The following is a 22,115-nucleotide window of genomic DNA, read 5'->3' as shown; positions in this document are numbered from 1 at the left end:
CCAAAAACCTGTGGCCATGATTTTCCATGTTGAAGGTTGTTGTCTGAATTCTCATGGTTTCATTGGGGAGTTTGACTGGTGCCACTCACTGGATTGAAGTTTATTCTCTGGAGTGTAGTGCACAATCCATGTTTCATCACCAGTCACAATGTGACTCAAGAACTCTTCACCACCCTTGTGATAGTGCTTCAAAATGGACAAAAAATATGCCATTTGTTTTGTTTTGTGTTCTTCTGTCAGAATTTTCAGCACCCATCTCACGAACATGTTTTGTGTTTGTCAGTAACAATGTGAGAAACCACTAGTCTTTAAACTTGTGTTTTGGCAAATTTCCTCATCAACTTTTTGTTTCAAGTCTACATTCATCACAGTGGGCCACCCAGATTGTTCTTCATCATGAACATTTTTCCTTCCTTTATTAAACAGCCTAGTCCATTTATGCACATTTCCATCATTCATTACACCTACACCATGAACTCCAACAACCACTTGTGAATTTCAGCAGAACTAACTTGTTTTGCATTTAAGAACTGCATGGTAAGAAGTACCCATCACAGTATTCTCACAGAAGGAAAAAAGCTCATACAGCTTCATCAGTGATATTACACAGAAAACATTACAAATCTCATTCATGTACTACAATTTCATGAGGATTTTCAGTGCCTGACACTCTCTCATTGTGAGATACAGATACTTGAAAGGTTTCTTCATCACTGAAAACACAAAAATTCTTTTTTTGATTTGTTGCCATTTTGTCAAGGCACTGCACTCATAATCCCAACTGTTGAGCACAATGCTAACATGGCGAGTGTATGGTTCTTTTCTTGAATCAGTAATGTTTGTACATGTAATATTTTGGAAAATACACAACTTTGAAAATGAATGAAGCATTCATAGTTGCTCTGTACATTATGGAACCTAACAGTTACATGATACACTGTCCTTCTTTTCCTTTTTTCATTGGCTTTTGAGTATTTCCTAAACAGTTATCCATGTAAGCAACTCATAATTACACATACATAGTAGATCTTGATAAAACACAGATGATGTTAACATAAAACAATATGAAATAACATGCTGAGTTATTTAGTTTACATGAATTTGTTTATATCTCTCTTTTAACTTCCCTTAGAAAGGAGTCAAGTTCTTCATACACTGCAAGGTCTTTGGTTGCCAACAATGTTGGCAGATGTTAGTAACTGGTATTTCTTACCCACAACATCCTTTAGCAGCTTTCTTGTGAGGTTCCACCAGTTAATGCATCCTAAAATTATGTGATTTGTGGCCTCCACTTTATCACAGTCACAAAGTGAAGACTTTACTATGCTTATGTGAGATGGGTGATGTGCAAACCAACCATTTTTGAACCTCAACCACACTGTGGTTAACTGCAAATTTGTGTGAACATGGTACCAAAGCCTGTGTGGTAGCACCAATTTTAATTTTGCCTTATTTTTTCCTTTGATTGTCTGTGAATCTTGCCAGTCTTTGTCCTACTAATTCTGAATCCTCTTCCAGTAAATCAGTAATAGATCCTTCACTGGAAGATGTGTCTAGTTTTTATAACTGTGCTCGCCAATTCCTTAGTGAATCATCAATCCCACAGTCCAATCTACATCTAGATCTGCTCTGTGAATAGCATGGCAGACGGTTTGTTCCTCTTTAGCAGTTATTAGGGCTTCTTCTTGTTCCATTCACGTGTGGAGTGTGGGAAAAATGTCCCTGTGCATGTTGTAATTAACCTAATCTTATCCTGACAATCCCTATGGGAGTGATATGTAAGGGGTTGTAGTTCATTTATTCTTAATAATTACAGCCTGTTATCTGAAAAGCTAAAATAGGCCATACAAATATCATTTCCTTGGATTATAATTAATTATTTATTTCTGATACTTAGTTGTAGTATTTCCGTAGAGGTCATCATTTAAAGCATCTTGAAACTTTGTTAGTAGACTATCTATCTTTAAGAGCCTGGCAGTTCAGTTCTTTCAATATCTCAGTGCCACTCTCCCATGGGCCAGACAAACCTGCAGCCATTCATTCTGCCCTTCTCTGTATATGTTCAGTATCCACTGACAGTCCTATTTGGTAAGGTTTCCCCACACTTGAGCAATATTCTAGGATGTTGTCATGTACTTTCCAATATTAGTTATTACATTCTTTAATTGGATACATCATGGCCCTGCAGCCATTCCTTTCCAGTTGCTTTACATGTGCTATTATCTTGTGGACCATCAGGTGGTTTTTATGCCCTGATGAAAATATTTAAGTAGAGTTAGCATGGATTAGGAGTCTGAGAAGATGAGAATGTTGTCCTCCAGAATCATATGAGACTAATTAAGGGCTTCCAAGATCTCCATAAGTCCTGTTGTCATTATTGTCATTTCCTTTGCCTGCTTGTGCTTAAATCCTACCTGCAGATAAGTATCTTAAAAGGTACATTCTGTCCCCTCCTGGTTCTTTGAGGCATCCATGTAGAGTATCCTCACCTGTGGGTATTTGGTTCAGAGCTCGCTCAAGGCATACTTTGAATGAAGAGACTGATAAAGTTGAAGAACCTGGCAGATCAAATCTCACATCAGGTTCAAGAACAGTGCAGAAGAAATTGTGTTCAGACATGAACAGTTGTCATGCAGACATGCTTAATTGCACATCTGGTGCTACCTCAGTACATTCGATTGCTAGTGGTGGTGATTCTTACACAAACAATATTTATACATGTAGCATATTACTGGAAGTTTCTGGATACAAGATAACAAGGAAGCCTTTGAAAATTCTGCCCTCTTCATTGGGAACTTTATGCTTAAATGTCTGCACCACAAGTGTAGAGTGTGTTCTTTACCTCCCATAAATAATGTATTTGTAGGGGTTGACTTCATGACACCAAGACATATTCAGATCACTTTGTATTTTATTGAATTAAGTTTTCATATTAAAGTGTCCATCTCTGATGTGTAGAACATACTTCCATAGTCCAGGTGTGACTGTACTAGGCCTTGATATATGTTCATGCAGATGTTGTAGTCTGCATCTGACATTACATCTGCCACTGCTTTTAACTTGTTGAGGTTCTTCTCACATTTTGCTACTGCTTCATTTATATGTCCTGTCCATTATAGTTTACAGTCAATGTGTAGGCCAAGGTATTTCACCACTGGCTTCACATGGAGAATGTATGTTCCTAGCATCATAGAGAGGATCTCTTTCATCTGGTGTGTGGTGTAGATGCTCATGATAGTCTTATTCTGTGAAATGGTTAGGCCATTTTCCTCCAGCCAGTATTTGAGAATAACCATTGCTGCATCCACTTGATACTGTCCATTTCCGAGGTTGTTGCTTGCTGTGTGTATGCACAGATCATCAGTGTATTGTAGTATATTGATGTTGCTTTTGAAAATTGTGTGCATATTTGCAGTGTAATGTGGATATGTAAAACAGTATTGATGAAAGAACTGATCCTTGTTGATCCTCTGTTGTCCCACACTGCTATTATCAACTTTCACACAGAAATCTCTGCCTTCAAGTAGACAAATGACACTGAAAATGAAGTAAATAGCGATAACAGGTCACTCCATCTTATTAGCTAATAACCAAAGGTCATCTGCTTCATATCCATTCTCAGTATCCATATAAACCTCTGTTGGGAACTTACTGTTGCTGAGGCAAAGCTGTATATCTATAATAAGTTGTACTAGTGTTCATAGGTTTTACTGCCTTTTTGGAAGTCCATCTGTTGTCTGTAACAGACTGTTATGTTGATACCACCATTCCCTCCTATGGTTTATTGTAATTTCTGACACCTTCAATGAACATGACTATAGTGTGATAGATGTGTATGACAGCAATTGATCTGGAAGTTTTCCAGGCTTAAAAATCGGAGCAATTCACGCTGTCTTCAGTTCAGGGTTGCAGTTTCTACTGGATCAAAAATTGCTAAAAATATTGCACAGTTTAGTATTTCTTTGTTCCATCTAATATTACAGCAAGGGGTAAACGCTTGATTTAGTTCACTTACTGGTATGGGTTCATCCAAGAAATAGGGCATACCTGCAGCATTGAAATTAACAGTGAGATCCACAAAGTCAGCTGTAAGACATTGTAGAAACACTTTCATCCTGCTAATTGAGAAAGTCAGTCATGGTGCTGGACATCTGTACCTTAACACTTCTGATAGGTAATATCTGTTAGGTTTAATTTTTTCCCAGACAGACAAACTGGATGATATAGCATTATAATTTTGGGATGTTCTTTCACCACATTTTTACATTATTTTCTCTTGGAACAAATGGTTTACTATGTTGAATGTATGCCTTTGCTGATTTTTCAATATTTTTTCTGAAATTGATGTAATCCACTACTGGGCTTCCTCAAACTTCAGATTTGTTCATTAAGGATTCTATTACAGTTTTACACTGCTCCAGTCTTCCTTGCATTTGTTTCAGTAGTAGCTGTTATATGAAAGTGATCTATCAGGACTTTCTAGTTTATATCAGAGGATGACTGTGCAAATAGTCTGACCCTACTGAATCTTCCACCAATTCCCATGCAGAAGTTATAGCCAAGGATTAAGTTGCAAAACATAGGTCAGCTCCTCTGCTCCATTGCTATGGATGGTTTTCTGCCACTGAGTGTCACTAAGTTATTTTCGGAATTGATCTCTGCAGTTAACTGCCAAATATATCCTCTCAATTAGGGTCCCATGCAGGATGGTGTGAATTGAAATACCACATTATTAATTTTGGAATAGTACTGGAATGATGAGAGTATGCAGATAGTCCTTGCATATATCATTATTCGACACTCTGTATACTGAAATTATGCCAGAGTTTCCAGTAAGTGAGAAAAAGGAGACACGTGCAAATTGAAATTTTGTATGAGTAAGCTCTGATGTTAAATTTTTGAATGGGATCCCATGTTTCATTAAAAGCACTGCTCTTCCATAACCACCCTCTCATATCACCATGCACTATGTTAAAACCAGATATAGACATATCAGTTAGTGCAACTAACCAAATATCGCTCATTGTGCAAATTGCTATATGCTGCTTGTTTATAAAAAAAGTAAGCTATTTTTATTACTCCTTGCAGAGAGTGCATTCCGCAGCAGTATACTGTGCGCAAAACTGCCATTTACTAATTATTTGTCAGTAGCTATCAAGACTTTAAGATTGGAGCTTGTATGTTATGGATAAAAGCTTTCAAGTTATTATTTTGCATCAGTCATTGATATGTGCTTTGCTTGTCATACCTCCCAGAACAGTCTTCATAACATGCAATATACAATTCACCATATACTTACCAGTATTACATAGTTGTGCAATGTAATGTTACTGACGCAGACATGGATTATGACCTGCCAGTCACCCCAGTTTGTTAAAGAGTTGAACTCCAATGCATAAAAAAGCTTCAAATGTGTGATTACTTTATGAATCAGTTAATTAAATGTTTCATATTAAGCATGTAAGAGAGAAAAAGTTTAGAAGAGGTTTGAAATTATGCTTAAAGTTTGCTGGAAGTCACTCAAAATCGGGCAGAATGATACAAACACTGAGGTTCTGCATGTAAGGAAGAAACTCATGTGGAAGTTGCAAGAACTGAAAATAAATACAAGTGGAAAAATGTAACTTACATTAAAAAAACATTCAAAACATCTCAGTAATGGAAAACAGAGTGAAAAAATGTGGTAGTGCTAACATTCATAGAGGAATCAAAACCCACCAGTTGAAGAAACACTTTAGCAACACTTGCAGGATAGTTCAGCAGAGGCATCTCAGAAGAATTACAAAGGAGTTTTCATCCACATAGGTACAAATTCTCTTAGAAGCAGCACTGAATAGGAAATTGTAAATGAATCAAGAAGTTTAATTTGATCTGCCAGTAATCTCTACAAAACATCTAGAATCATGGTGTGTGGTATTGTCTACAGAAGATCAGTCAGTGATTGAATATTGCGAGAATAGACCATGATTTAAACATGTAATGATCTAGGTGCTGTGTTCATAAATTTTTAAGCAGTAAATGTTTGCGTAAAGACAGTCTGTGTTTAAATAGGTTAGAATCCAAAATCTTTAGTAAAATGTTCACTGATACATGTAAAATTCTGCAAAATAGGGGAAACTTATAAGAAATGATGGGGATGAGAAATAGTGTTTGGTAATGAAACCAGCAAGTCCAAAATGGTACCCAAGAGAGAGTATGCTTGAGACTATAAATAGAAAAGAATATTCCTACATAATGCACTTGTATATAAATGGTCCAAAAGCTGACTTTTCAAACAGAAGTCATAAAAAGTATGAATTACAAATCATTCTATCTGAATGTAGAAATATCAAAATTCTTTGCCTCAATGAACATTAGCTTACATCTGACAACATTAAAATTCGTAATAAAACTGAAAATTTCAAATTAGCCAATAACTTTTGTAGACGAGAGAAATCACATGGAGACTCTTGCATACTTACATATTCTGATATAAAATATGAAATAAGAAATGATTTTAATCATTTGAATGAAGAGTGTATGTTTGAAAGCTGGTGCATCAAGTTAAGGGACCTAAATGTCATAGTAGTTTCTATTTATAGAGTGCCAGAGAAAGCTACAATTGCAGCTTTTCTGATGAAATTTCATTACCTGCTTGAAAAACTCAGAAAAGAAAAAAGTGAAAAGATAGTAATAGCTGCTGACTTCAATATTAATATTGTAGTTGGAAGCAATGATGTGTCCAAATTCTCTGATTTAATAAAAAACTTTCATTTCAAAATAAACTTCATGCAACCCACTAGAGTATACTCACATTCAGCTATCTGTATTGATAATGTTCTAATACATTATGTGTTTGAAGATGTTTATAAATTTTACATGGATTTTCGAATCTCTGAACACTCTGCATTATTCATTGAACTACCAACAATTAAGAAAGAAATTTGATGCAACAAAAGCCATATGAAAAGGAACTTCAATGAAAAAAGGTTCAATTACATTTAGAAATAAGTTAAGACGGCATAACAACAGCTGTCTTTCAAGTAATAGTAACTTCAAAAAAATTTTAATTAACTTTCTTGAAATATTTAATGAAACTAGAACCACACGCAACAAACTGACTAATAAACTTAAATGGATAACCCAGGGTATAAAAATTACTGGTGCCAGGAAGAGGAAATTTCAAAATGAACTGAAATATAACAAAAACAGACATTTTACTGAATATGTTCGTAATTATAAAGCTATATTTAAAAAAAAAGTTTTGAAGGGAGCCAAAAAAATGGCAAACAAGAAGTTCATAGTACAACATAAAACAAAAGCAGTGTGTTCTGTAGTCAGGTCAGAGTAAGGCATTAGAGTTATTGGTAATGAAATATCTAGGATTAAAGTAGATGATAGCTTTATTGTAAACCCAGCTCAAATATCAGAGTGTTCAAATGAATTCTTCATAAGTGTGGCAGAATCAGATGTTAATGTAGCAGAGTATCAGAGTGAAGTAAATCCCTTTGGACTCCAACAAGAAGCTGATTATTTTATGGGTTTAAAAAAAGTCACAATAAAGGATGTGGAAAATGTTATATTATCATTGCAAATAAAAACTGTGATGGGTGGGATGGGATACCCACTACAGTGATTAAAACAGTGTGTGGCATACTAGCACTTCCCCTAACTAAAATGTTCAACCAGTCTTTTGAAAAGGGATGCTTTCCCGCTGTTTAGAAGTATGCCAAAGTCAGGCCTCTGTTCAAGAAACAGTCAAGGGTAGACATAGGAAATTATTGGCCTAGTTCTACTCATCCAGTCCTGTCAAAAGTGTAAGAGAAAGTAGTTGCAAACCAGATCAAAAACTTTATTGTAAAAAATGATATTATTATAAGTAACCAATTTGGATTTGAACCATAAAAAAACACTCTGGATGCAGTGAATAACTTTATTGAAAAGATAGTCTAATAATTGGATTAGAGGAGTAAAGCCCCAGGTATCTACTGTGATCTCACAAAAGCATTTGACTGCATGAACCGTGGCTTGCTTATCTACAAATTAGACAAATATGGCCCGAAGGACAGTTCTCTAAATTGACTAACATCATACTTACACAACAGAAAACAATGGGTAACTATCACATCAGAGTCAGTGAAAATCGAGCTCCATCGTAAACACTCTGGATACCTTAGAAAACTGGTTCCAGTTAAATGGGTTGAAACTGAACATTACAAAACCCATATGATACATTTCAAAACCAAACATTCAAAATGTGTGGAACTTAATATACAACATAACAATCAACTTATGAAAGAAGTTGATATGGTCAAATTCCTGGGACTAAATGTGGACCAGAACTTAAGCTGGAATACACATATTGACTTCTTATCAAATAAACTAAGCAGTTTTTAATTTGCAATGCAAATACTACCAAATTCCACTGGCCTGGGTACGTGAAAAATTGCTTATCATAGTTATTTTGAATCTGTCATTAGATATGAGATAATTTTCCGGGTAAGCTCAAGTATTGTGTCTGAAATACTGAAACTGCAAAAGAAAATTGTCTGTTTCATGTGTACTGCTCAGCGAACAGAGTATTGTCACCCATTATTTTGGAAATTGCAAATCCTGCCTGTTCCCTCCATATACATTTATGAAAGTGTAGAAGAATTCAAAGGGGATGAAATGATCATTTGAGCAAGGATTTATTTTATTTACATTTGAAGATTGCAGCAAGATGCTCCTCCCTTAGTTGGGATTGGATTGATAGTGTAACTTGGGCCAAGGCGGACTGGGCCCACAGGGATAGTACAAATAGACAAAGTACTAAGTTTAATCGTCTCGCAACATGTAAACCACAAGAAGCCCCTTCTGGTTGATCCATTCTGAATCTCACAGAGAAATCATTTGATGATGCAATGATGTCAACCCTTGCAAAAGGTTTAAACTTTGCTCCTACATCTTCTTCACCTCCTTTAATGGATTTCATCACTTCTATTGAGGATGCAATTAGACCTCTTTTGGCAGATTCTGCAAATGAAATTTGATGGGAATCGTGTTGTACCTTGCTGAAATGTGCACCACAATGGAGCAACATTTCTCCAGCAGAAAGAGCTGCTTTTTGCAACCTCCAGAAGATATTGGTGGGGTCATATTCCCTGCTGATAAGGGTAATGCTACAGTCCTTTTGACAAGGGAAGCCTACAACGAGAAATATAGTCAACTATGTGATTCTATGTACCGCAAAATTGATAAGGACCCAATGAGTAGTATATCCAGAAAAACTGCTACTCTTTTGAACAATACCTAAACAAGTTATCAAGAGGCTGAGACCACACAATACGGTTCCAACAAGTCTGTATAGGCTGCCCAAGATTCACAAGGATGGTGTTCCACTATGATTGATAGTGAATAATATTGGTGTTTCTACTTATTCAACTGCAAAACATCTGGGCGCCTTACTCAAGCCATATGTGGATAAGTGCTGCCAGAGTATATATAATTCTAAGGATTTTATCAATCATTTGAAGACTGTTAAGCTGAGCAGCTTGGATTTACTAGTTAGCTTTGATGTGGTCTCACTTTGGTAAAAAGTGCCTTTATTTGACTCGCTACATCTTATTGGTAACTTGTTCATTAATGATTTGATGGCCTTGTTTGAACATACTCTCTCCTCTACTTATTTTTTATTTAATAACGAATTTTTTGAAGAAACTGATGGTGTTGCAGTGGGGAGTCCCTTGTCCCCTGTGATGGCCAATCTTTTTATGGAAGACTTTGAGGAGAAAGCTCTTGAGTCTTCCGTTTTAAAGCCTACAGTTTTTTGGCATAATGTAGATGATACTTTCGTTGTATGGCCTCATGGCAGACAAGGACTGGAAAAATTACTTTGTCATTTAAACTCTTTACATGAGAACATCAAGTTTACTATGGAGATTGAGAAAGATGGAACTTTACCCTTTTTAGACGTGTTAGTACGCCGTAAGAATGATGGGTCTTTGGGACATCTGGTGTACAGAAAACCTACACTTACAGATCTATATTTTCAGGCGTCCAGCTGCCATCGTCCGACACAAACCACCGGTGTTCTCAGTACTTTAATTCATCGGGTGCATGTAATATTGGATGCTGATAGCCTTAATTAAGAATTAGTGCATCTGGAGAAGGTTTTTAAAGAGCATGGCTATACTTCGCATCAAATACGGAAGGCCATGCACAATTATAATAACAAGAAGCAATGCTCTGAGGAGACTGATGACTGTAAATCAACTATGTTCCTTCCATATGCTGGGAACGTATCTTCTAAAATAGGCAGATTGCTTAGGAAGAATAATATCGTGTGTCATCTTCCATCCATCAGGAAAGAGCAGGGCCTTAGTCAGTTCCATTAAAGATGATTTACAACTGAGGAAGGCAGGTGTTTATAAAATTCCCTGTGAGTGTGACAAGTCAGATGACACGAACGGTCCAGGAACACTGTGTAGAACATGAAAGACAACCGTCTGTGGCAACCCTTAAAATCAGCAGTAGCAGAACGTAACATTTCCATGGGACATTCAATGGAATACAGTAACACCAAAATTTTAACGCCAGTTTCCAGCTTCTGGGACTCTGTAATTGAAGAATCCGTGGAAATACATCTTGCTGACACTTCAATTAATCGTGATAACAGCTTTCAGCTGGATAAAAATTGGAATCTAAGTATTAAAATTATGCGGTCATCACTGTGGGCAGCATACACTACTTGGCTGCCTCGTGCATGTCACCTCCTAACATATGCTCCATAAACTGCCATCACGATTCGCATGCACGGAATTCGCTATAAATACCATGACTGCATCACATCTCTTCAGTACTTTGTCTACTCTCCTGAGGATGCCGGACTTCTCTGGACCAAAATATCGTGACAGAATGTTGATGGGATCTGGCTGCAAACCCAAAAATTACTATAAGAAAAAATACTGGTAGTAGTTTGCCCAAAGACATTAGAGGTAGATGACCTAAATTCTTATCCATGCTTCCATAAAGACTTGAAGCAGACGAACATTTGATTCAGCATATATATTTATTTGCTGTACAGTTTGAGCTCTGTCACTTAATGATTCTGCAAATGCTGCTGCAGCTTCTACATGATTCCTGGTAGTATCATTAGGATGTCATCTACACTGCCTCTATGCATACATATGCATTTTATCCAACCTGCTCCTTTGCTGCTCATTGTTTCTGACAATCATCATTAGCTTTTGCAAGTTCATCTCAGGGCTTGTCATTTTGGTATCTTTATCTTGTAGTGAGCTATCAGTAGCTGCTGATACTGTGTGCTTATCTGATATCATCTTTTCTGTCTCCTCTTGTTTTATTCCTTGATGTTATTGCATCTTGCATATCCATTTGAGGTCCCCTTCCTGCAGGGCTTTTAGTGAGAGTTGCCAATGTTTTAAGGGTTTTAGATAAGTCATGCTATACTCTCTCTCTACAGACTCTACTATCCATAGTGGAGTGTCCAGTGCTGACCCTTAGAGATCAAAATATCCATGATTCACTCTTTTCTGTCTTCTAAATTTCACATGCACTTTGAATTTATCAGTTGCCCAATGAAAAATTTGTTCATGTATGATATTTTATGTAAGTACATTTACATTTATGTAATGTAAATATTGAAATGTTCTGTTATTCATGCACTAATTGATTTTGTTTTTAAATCTAAACATATATTTTCTTTTTATGTTGGATAAATACCATGAAGATCATCAATGTAGATCAAAGCTGTTTTCATCAAATGATAATTCATGAAAATGCCACTTTAGTAGCTGATAGGCCCATTAAATCCATGGCCAGTGAAGGATAGAAGACGAAAACCAGTCACTGACTTAATAATGTGCTTATTAGGAACAGAAATGGCGTTCCATTAATTGAATACCCTTGCAGAATAATAGCATCCTCTGAAGAAGGAGGAACTAATGAGAGATAATTCATTGAGCTGCCTGTTCGCAATGGTACTTAATTGTACAAAACGGACATGATCCGTAAACTGTATAAAATTACAGAATGTGAAACATAAAATCTGTCTAGCTTCAAGAAATAAACTCATCAACAACTTTTTATTACCATTTGGACAAGTGTTCTTTTGGCATTATTTCAATTTATTATATAAGTTAGAAAATATAACATTTTTCCAGACGCTTCTGTGGATCTGATGTCTGCTTTGCAACATTTTGACACTGTATGAGGGTCATTCAGTAACTAATGTCCCACAGTTTTTTCTCATTGCGTATTTATTTTTGAGATCTAGAATTTGGTGACAATATCAGTCAACATTTCTTTAATGTGTACTATCTTTCTACATAATCCCCATCACATCCTAATGTATTATTCCAGTGTTGTGTAAGAACACGTATTTCCTGTTCATAAAAACCTTTGACCTGTGCTTGTAGCCACGCTTTTTATGGCATGAATTATGTTCTCGTCATGTTCAAAGTGTGTCTCATATTGAGACGTAAGTCCAACAAAGCCAGCTCTGAGCTATAGAGTGGATGAGACAATGATGTCCAACACAGTTTGGCAATGTGTTTCCCAGTTCTGAGACTTGTGCGTGGGCATGCATTATCATGTTGAAGTAAGATTTCTTTATATTTCTTGCAGACTGAACACATCAGAAATGGTTCTCAAGTTTTTCAGTCTACATATACGCCTCTAAATTAATCATTGATCCATTTGGCAACACATCTGAGAATTGCACCATCACTATCCCAAAACATATCATCATGACTTTTCCAGCAGAGAGAGCTGCCTTGACTTTTTTTTCTTTTTTTCATGATTGTGGGTGGTGCCACTCCAGTGACTGCATTTTTATTTCCATCTCAATGTGATGTATCAAGGTTTTGTCACCTGTAGCTATTAATGACAGAAAGACCTCTCCATTAGCCTCGAACTACTCCAACTGTTCAAATGAAATAGCTCTCCTTTTAATCTTGTGATCTGTTGTGAACATTTATGGAACACATGTTGAGCGTACCTTTGAATATCCAAGAGTCTCAAGCATTGCGCACACACTACCATCGATTATAATAAGAAATGAACAAAAATTAACTTGACAAGTTGTAGTGCATAGACATAATGCCCCATTAGATTAATCATTATTCATTCTATTAACGCCTTAACACCTCATTTTCCATAAATACCATCATCAAGGAGAATTTTTGTGGATGTGGAACAAGTCATCAACTGCTACATAACCTATATTTCATTTACCATTTCACCCGTCTTCAGAGTGAGCAGACAGACTGAAGCAACAGCATTACTGTGTTCTTCTAAACACGTGGGCTAGGCTACTGCGTATGTGGCCGCAGATAAAAAAGCACCAAACATGTTTATCAGCAGCAAAGAGAATGCGTAAATTGAATCTGTAGTTGTGTGGTAAAAACCATGCTTCGATATCAATGTGGGCTATAATTATGAGCTGTACTGGAGGAGCATCATTGCAAGTTTACTACAGAAAGTGCCTGACTGCTTGATTTTCTCCAGCTGACAATATCAGTCAACCCTGTTAATTAAATTCTTCACCAAATGATTTTTAAGTTAATTAATTTAATCTTCTGTAACAATCCAAATAAAACTTTGATTATTTTGAATAACTATGAACTCATTCTGTACTTAACAGAAAGTATAAAAGAAAAACCAGTACTACTTAACACAGTTCTGATCTGTTTCCTACTGTTATTATTTATTGAGTCCAAATGAAATAATATCAACATATACATACAAACTCTGCAAGCCACCATATGGTGTGTCGCAGAGGGTATCTTGTGCCACTACTAGTCATTTCCTTTCCTTTTATACTCGCAAATAGAGCAATGGAAAAATGACTCTTTATATTCCTCTGTATGAGCCCTAATTTCTTTTCTTATATTTGTGGTCCTTACACAGAATGTATGTTCATAGCAGTAGAATCATTCTGCAGTCAGCTTCAGATGCTGGTTTTCCAAATTTTCCAAGTGTTCTGTAAAAGGAATGTAGCCTTCCCTTCAGGGATTCCCACTTGAGTTTATGAAACATTAATCCTTGTATGCTGATTGAACCTACTGGTAATAAACCTAGCAGCCCACCTCAGAATTGCCACAGTGTCTTCCTGTAATCCATCCACTACAGACGAACCACACTTTCCTAAAATTCTTCCAATAAACAAAAGTAGACCATTCACCTTCCCTAGTACTGTCCTTACATGCTTGTTTCATTTTGTATCACTTTGCAGCATTACACCTAGATACTTAATTGATGTGACTGTGTCAGGAAGTACACAATTAATGCTGCATTTGAAAAATTACATGACTGTTTTTCCAACTCATCTACATTAACTTACATTTTATAGGATGATGAACTTCACTTGAAAAATGGTATGTGTATTTACTGCATGAACTTATGACTGAAAATAATGCTCACAATAGTTACTGACAGGTTAATGTAATATTGTCTCCATATTCTCTGTATAAGCCCATATGTTTTGTGTAATTCAACTGCACACTTGCTTTGTGAACTACAAATCTTTAACAGCACAATTTGAAATTTGTGTTGGTCTCTACATATTGTTAATTTTTCCTGTTCCATCATGCTTTATATGTTCATTACCAAATAGTTGGTGAGATGCAACAAGCAGTTCTTGTCCATGTAGTTCTAAGAAGCTAATTTCTTGTAATGGTAGGCATATTTTGCTAGCTCTGAAGGAAATAATATTATCAGCATTTGAGATTTGAAAATCATGCTGAGTGACCAATAAATATATTATTTATCAATACTGAAACACAACTACTGTCTGTTCAACTGCAGCATGAATACCAGTGTTTCCACATGTGTTTGGCCACATCCTCAATTACACATGAAATTCATTAAAGTTGACTGTTTTGAGATAAAATGTGATACAACAACAAATTTAGTAGATTTTTCATGAAGTTGGTACTCTACAACTTTTGAGAAGATATCAGAGAAAGGAAACTGTGACGAGATTAGGGATGAAGGAAGGCATGTGGTGGAATATCATTACAGATATGTCAAACACAATTTTTTAAAACTTATTAATTTTCTGTGAAGAGAAGCTGAGGGGGTGAAAACTGAAAATAGAGAGTGGCTGGCATGTCAGATGCAAATGAGATAATGTGATTGGTGCTGTGTACATTTTTATTGTATTACAGAGATAAAAATAAAATGACTGATAAATGAGGGAAAGAGCCAGTGCTAAAACATCACAAAATACCTGGTATGGCCATTATATTTCTTAATTATTTTCAGAGCATAAAATTAGAGAGAGAAAAACAACAAGGGAAAAATTACATAGTTCAGATGTTGCATGATAACCTATATAATGCTGGTTTTTGAATGAGTGAAGACCTGTGTGAATTGTAGCATGTACGTCACAAATGCAGAAACTCTCATACATTACTGTGTTCCTTTTTTTTCAATTATTTGTTAACCTCCAGTATCGATTAGTTGATGTCACCTACTCCAAAATTCCTTCAATGTTGACTCAGCACAATTTTTTTCTCTACTGTGGAGCTTCTCACTACATCTTTCCCACTATATTCTTGTCTTGTCATGGGAATACCATTATTGGCTTCCACATTAACTTCAAATGTCATGAATAGTACACGAGAGAGCAGCTTTTGGTTTGGTGTATCAGTATCACTGTAGACTAATGCTACAGATGACGTTTTAGACAATTCACAATACAGTAATATGTACTCATTACAAATTGCCCATTCTATCAGCTAAGCACAAACAGCTTTGCTTGCTGAACAATGTTGTTCAGCCACACTTGTTATTTGAGAATTATCTAAAACTGGTAGCATCAGTTCTTTTTCTGCAGGACTGTACTTGAATGATGTAGTTACTTGTTTCATACGGAAAATTTAATCTTTTTTCCAGCATTTCTTTGAACCATTCATTCATGCAAGCACAGTTCTACAAACTTATCACAGGGTAGAAAAATGGATACAACAGCAGTCTGCACAAATTCGGACATGCAATACTAAACTTCATGTATCATTAGATATACATGGTCCAACATTACTGCTGCCACAGAAGTCATCTTCACCTAATGTAATTATAGTTGACTCAGGTATGTTATTCATGTATACCTTTTCATGTTAATCCAAGTTGTTGATATACTTATAGTGGTATGTTTTAAAACTCTCATATAGAATTAAATGTAATAAAGATTACTTTATAGAGCTTGCTTATTTCACTGTTGCAGTTTCAGCATTTGGGCCATTATCAAGTGGTATTGCAAAAAAAGTTTGCTTCAGCACATGTCAGACTTTAAAATACTTACATGTCAGAATTTAAAATCCTCTGATATGTATACATTTTGTCATCAGAACTACAGTCAACAGTGTACATGTTGTCTTTTAAAACAGTTTCTACTTCAAGCAGAATTGAGGCTATAAGATAACACACTTAATTTTTCTTTCATTGAGCTAATTGTCATTGTTCTAGTTCAGAAGTTTGCTCATAAAAAAAAATTACAGCACAAAAAAGGATATAATTGGCAGGTGAAACCATGAGAACTAGGTTCTTTAAATTTATAAATATACAATAATTATAGAACTGAAAAAAATTGCCTTGAACAGGCTGAGATTTAGATATTTGATTATTTGAAGCATGTAGCACAGACATATAATTTGTTGTGTCTCTTTAGTCAATTAATATTTTACTTTTATACACAGTGCATCTGATTTGATCAAAAATCTGTTTTACACTTGGTCAGCTTTTCATACCTTTTCATTTCTTACTCTTTATGTTCAGTTTCAAGCAAATTTGTTTATTGCAAATATTTAAAATCCACCAGACAATTCTGCATATTTTTATCAATTTAATCACAATCCCTTGTTTGGTTAAATGCATTTTGTATCCACTTTCTCAACTTTGTAGCTGACAGGTTGTACTCTCTCATCTGGAATTAATGTGAGAGAAGACTCAGCTAGCCAGATCATTTTTAGAAACATAAAATGAGACACAAGATATCCATAAGTTCATTTTTACTTTTTAATTGTAATATGTTGTCATTCTGTGACAGTTCATTCTCTTGCAGACTGAATGAATTATTGTTGATTATTTGGGAGAATGTGATTAGTCTCTAATTATATGCAACACTGTTTGATTGAGAGAAGTGACTAACTTTACTTTTTAGTAATTTCCCAAAAAGAAATTATTCTGTTACATAACTAATTGTTACCAAAAGTGGAGTATTCATTGCAACAATACTTCTGAAAGTTGTCATTGGTACTTTTTGGACCGCAGATCCATATCAAACTGCCTTGTCTTAATGGTATCAAAATACCTAATGCTGCAATGGTGTTTCAACAACTTTGGGGGGAGTTTTTTTTTCATTACTTACATGTATAGATCAAAATCTCCAAAATATGTTCTAATTTAATAATGTTCACTTTGCATCAGGCTCCTAGGAATGCTTTCATATAATTGTGAAAGTAAAAAAATATAAAAAAGGTGAGGTCACCTACCTGTTGTTTGATTTTGCTATTACTCCAAGGAAACCACATTGGAAATTTATATTTTATCTATCATTCTAATTTTGGTATTTAGATATGTGTTAGATATTACAGTACTAATAATAAATACAGATACATGAATTTTATTGTCTTCACAACACTGTCTTTCCAGCATGTTATACTTTTTCGTGGTTTACAACATAGTGTCTTAATACAAAACAGATAGTTTTGGTGTTTGCAGGAAACAAAAATGAAATGAAAAACATAAAAACTGGTTATTATTCCCCATCCATTACACTGAAATGCCAAAATGTATTGTGTACTTCTGAATAACTGAGTAAAAGTCACTGTAAAACAGGATTTAATCAGTTGGGTGCTATTCTGCATTGTTAAGTTTTGAAATGCACCTTGTTGTAATTCCTGTGGGACATATTTCACCAGCAAGTTCATCTGTTCCTCAACAGGAGTGCATTTCAGTAATGGACTGCCACCTGTTTCATCTAATTTTGATTCACTGTGTTGGTTCATGTTGGGCCATAATGTAAGTGTATCTTCTTCTCCGTAACAATTTTGCTTATATGGTTTTCTAAATTAGTTTTGAAAGTGTATGTTTATCCCAAATAGAGAAACTAAAATATGATACCACCATCAAATTCAGCCATAGCTGAATGTTAAAAACCATAAATAAATTACACAACATGGCTTTAGCAATTAAAGACTTATAAATAGGTTGATGTCGTTGACATTCCACAAGACTGAGTGTGGTGAAGTTTACATAGAAAATAGATATGAGAGTTTTATGCAGGGGGGTGTAGCATTTGCTGAATGCTAACAGAAGGCAGATGTAGAAAAAAGTTTCTCTGCAATGTTTTGACTATTTGAAAATAATCAAGAATTGAAACAATTAACATAAGGAAGGTAAAATTAATCCCCCACGTCTATCTCAATGATGTTTGGAATGTAGAAACCTCTAACAACACAGAGACATAAATATCTTTCAAGTTTGCACCACACCTATTATATTTGACCTGGCTGAATAAAATAGAGATTTTAGCACTGTTAATGCAAGAGCCTCATGAAAACAGGTCAGACCAGGGCTCCCCACCTGAAGCTACATCAGGAGTGAAGTGTTAATCCAACAAGTACTGTCACCATGTAGTTACCACATATCCCAGGCTGGCAGAGTGACCAGAGTCATAATATCATCAATGTAGCAGAAAGGTAGAGTTGCTTTGACATTGGTGACCTGGTCACTACATGACTGAGTCGTGGCACAGTTGTGGCTTAGTGATGGGAAACAATGCCTTTTCAAAACAGGGACAAGCCAAGCCCACATAAATGGTACTCATTTTTAGACAGATATGTGCAGCCCAACAGATGCCAACTTCAAAGGGAGGTCTACTCCAGTCTTTGAGGCAACATGAGTCTGTGAGTTGCCACTTCCAGATTGGCCTCTGTGAGCTGTGGGTGTAGTATCTGCATCAAGTCTGATGTTACTGTCTTAGTACCATCCAAATGGGAGGCCTACACACCCACCTATGCCTGTTCAAGCATTTCTTTTGGTGTCTGCCTTCTGCTTGCATCAACAGGCATTATTCACGAGACTCGTCTTCTTCACACTGGATTCACAGCATGATTCTGCATTCTCTGGTGTGCCCTGCCCTTAGCAGCATAGCTGCATCTAGTCTGTGTGGATGGAGGCCCAGGCGGTTGCAGGTACTTGGTATCAGCACTCTTGCTGAATCACTCCCATCTTTGTTTCAGTGATCGAGTGACACCTCAGGCTGCCAGTGACAACAGGTTGCTTGCTGATTGCAGCACCTCGTCACCAACTGAGTACAGCTTATGCCTCAGGGGCATTGACAACATTGAGCACTGTCATGATTGTTGCAGTTTGCTGCACAATGAAATGAATGTTTAACAGTGTTGTTTTCATGATGATTATACCAGTCAGCAATCAGGTATGCACCCACTGCTTCACTGTTATCCTGCCCCAGGTCATGAACTACTGGTTTCCTGGCCAGTGGCAACCCATTTCCACCACTGAATGTAGAGGTCATCCAACTCTGACCTCTATACAAGCTACAATTCTCTTCTTCATGTGTATACACATTCTCACATCCATAACCATACAGACAACCAAGTGCACCCCACCTTGGGTGTGGTTTAAGTTTTGGGATATCCTTCATATGGATCATATTTCAGAGAAATATAGTCACATTTGAATTTAGCCACCCATTTATTAATTGTTGGAACTGAAGAAACATATTCCTTATTTAACAGTCACTAACTTATGATGAATTTTATAATGGCAACATATTACAGTTTCTCCGTTCCATGGTCTCTGCAGCTGAAGAAACAAAGAAGGCAAACAAAAATTGCTATGAGACTATACCAATGTGCCGTTATGACAGTCGAAAGATAATTGAAACTCAAACATCACAGGGCACTTAAATATTGTTGCAAAACACTATTCTTCCATGGAAGCCTTCTGAGAACAGTATCTATGCATTCAGTTTCAAATATATGATTGTAGCTTTTTCTGAAAATTACTCATTGAGTGGGTTAAAACACATATTGTCTTTGTCATGTTGCAGATGAGTGACAGCACTTCCACAACTGAATGGGGACATGCACCAGAATATCTGTTGCATCAACTCCTCCCTGATGATAACTCGGGTAGAGATCAACATGAACATACACACATTAGGTCAAGTTTACACGAAGATCATGTCACCAACATTATCAGTTATTGACGTGGAGGCACTGGCCAAACTTTAAAAAGGATGGAACCCCTAGACCTAATGATATCCAAACAATTTTGCAGCTGCTAGCACTACAGATTTCATTATATATTCTCTCCTAAATTGGATGGATCAAGTCACTGATGTAGATGAAATTGTGGCATATGCTGATGATCTCCTAGTAGGCCTTCCTGTAAATTTAACAGTCATCTGGAAAATAAATCCTTAGTGAGCTGGAGTGGATGACAAAGTGGTGCAAAGGAAAGAAATTGATGGTAGCAGTACAGAAAACTACCTACGTGCTGCTTTGAGATAAACTGTCAGTAACTAGAAATCCAACATGGAAATTGGAGGATATCTCAACATCTAAAAAGCTGATGTGCAGATTCTTGGGTACAAACTTATGGGAAGCTTTGTAATGACCACATATCAGCAGTAGTGGATCAGGCTTCTTATTTAATGCATGAAATAAAAAATACAGGAACCACTAATTTCATATTACCACGGTCTGTCATGGAAGCGTACCACAGAGATTCACAGTGATATTTTGGAGCCAGTGTATTGGTGTGTTAACTCTGCATAGTGTAGCAACCCTCTGCAGGAAGGGGAGTTACGAGTGGGTGGTGGAGCGAGGGTGGGAGCCCAGGAGGCTCTAGAGAAAGACAGCTGCAAAAGTAACAAGTTATTTATTGAAACATCTGTGCTGTATTGTACAGCAGGTCAGTGGCCAGCTGGCCATTGATTTCTACTGATCTGGCTCCTTGCATGCCCCATGATCCTGATGTCAAATCTTAATGGTACACTGGCACCTTCGTTACGTAAGTCAACTGTGCAGTTCCTGCACCAGTAGCGTGTACTTGACGATGGGTTATCTGCTTTGTACCTGGGCAGCACCCAGCAGCGTCGTGGCATGGCATTCCCTCCATGATTATCTGCACATCCTGCAATGGCAGAAGACAGCTGGTGTACAGGGGGTGACCCACGACCTCCTGGCAGGAATGAGTCATACTACTGATGTAGATCGGGGATGGTCTGCTGCACCATGTTACAAAGGCAGGGAGGGACTTATTGCATAGAGCTATTGGCCTGCCATTGACTCAAACTGATGACTTCTGTTGGCAGATCCATGTGCTGACCTCATCCTTCATAGCTCTGTTGTTGTGGTAGAATTACGAGACTAACAATAATTTTGTTACAAAATACCAAGTACTTATTGTCAGCAGTAGCATGGCTGTTGTGCATTTGTTCTGCTTATAGTCACGTATCCTAATGCACCACTGCCACTGTCAGTGTGGAAATCTGCATTGTCCCTTTCTGCCTGAGTCTGTGCAGTATCACTGAATCTGTTGTTTCAGCAAGCTAACCTGCCTCACAACATCACACTGACCTTGTTGGATTATTACAGTGACAACATCCCATGCTCATCTGCAGTCAGTGCTACTGCAATACATCATCGTTCAGGCTCACACTAATATGCTAATATACGGTTGGTATGTTGCATGCCTGCTACCATCTTCCAAAATTAATAATATCCTGCAGAGCCTCACCTGCACAAATTTTCCAAGAACTCCCCACTTCACTGCATGTGTGTGAATGCCATAACACTCAAACTATGCATGTCTTCCTGTAAGCAGGAATCAAATTAGAATATACAGTCATGTTCAGTCAGTTTTAGTTTCTTCCAATACTATGACTTGCATCCCTTCCATTTTTGCCATCAACATATCACATCCTGAGGACAGGGACTAATATCACCATTCCTCACTCCTCAGAAGGCTGTTGCCACTGGCAAGCCCAGTCACATACAAAAAAATAACAGAAAAATTTTTCACACTAACATAACTTATTCACCACAGCCCTCTACTTAAGCAAATGTATTTTAAAAAAATCCATGACGAACACCCCTCAT

General features: G+C 36.7%; 1 protein-coding gene across 1 annotated transcript in view; it reads left to right on the top strand.

Annotated features, from left to right (window-relative positions):
• LOC126470164 (intermembrane lipid transfer protein VPS13A-like) overlaps positions 1-22,115 on the top strand; it is a 762,201-nt gene that overhangs the window by 237,994 nt on the left and 502,092 nt on the right. The window contains exon 23 of the mRNA XM_050097791.1: positions 15,880-16,072. Coding sequence (XP_049953748.1) covers positions 15,880-16,072 — 193 coding nt within the window. The remainder of the gene's footprint in view (positions 1-15,879; positions 16,073-22,115) is intronic.

The sequence above is a fragment of the Schistocerca serialis genome, chromosome 3, assembly GCF_023864345.2.
Source record: "Schistocerca serialis cubense isolate TAMUIC-IGC-003099 chromosome 3, iqSchSeri2.2, whole genome shotgun sequence".
In the NCBI taxonomy this organism is placed as follows: Eukaryota; Metazoa; Arthropoda; class Insecta; order Orthoptera; family Acrididae; genus Schistocerca; species Schistocerca serialis.
Note: the sequence above shows the minus strand (reverse complement) of the source record. Positions and strands in the feature narration are given on the sequence as shown.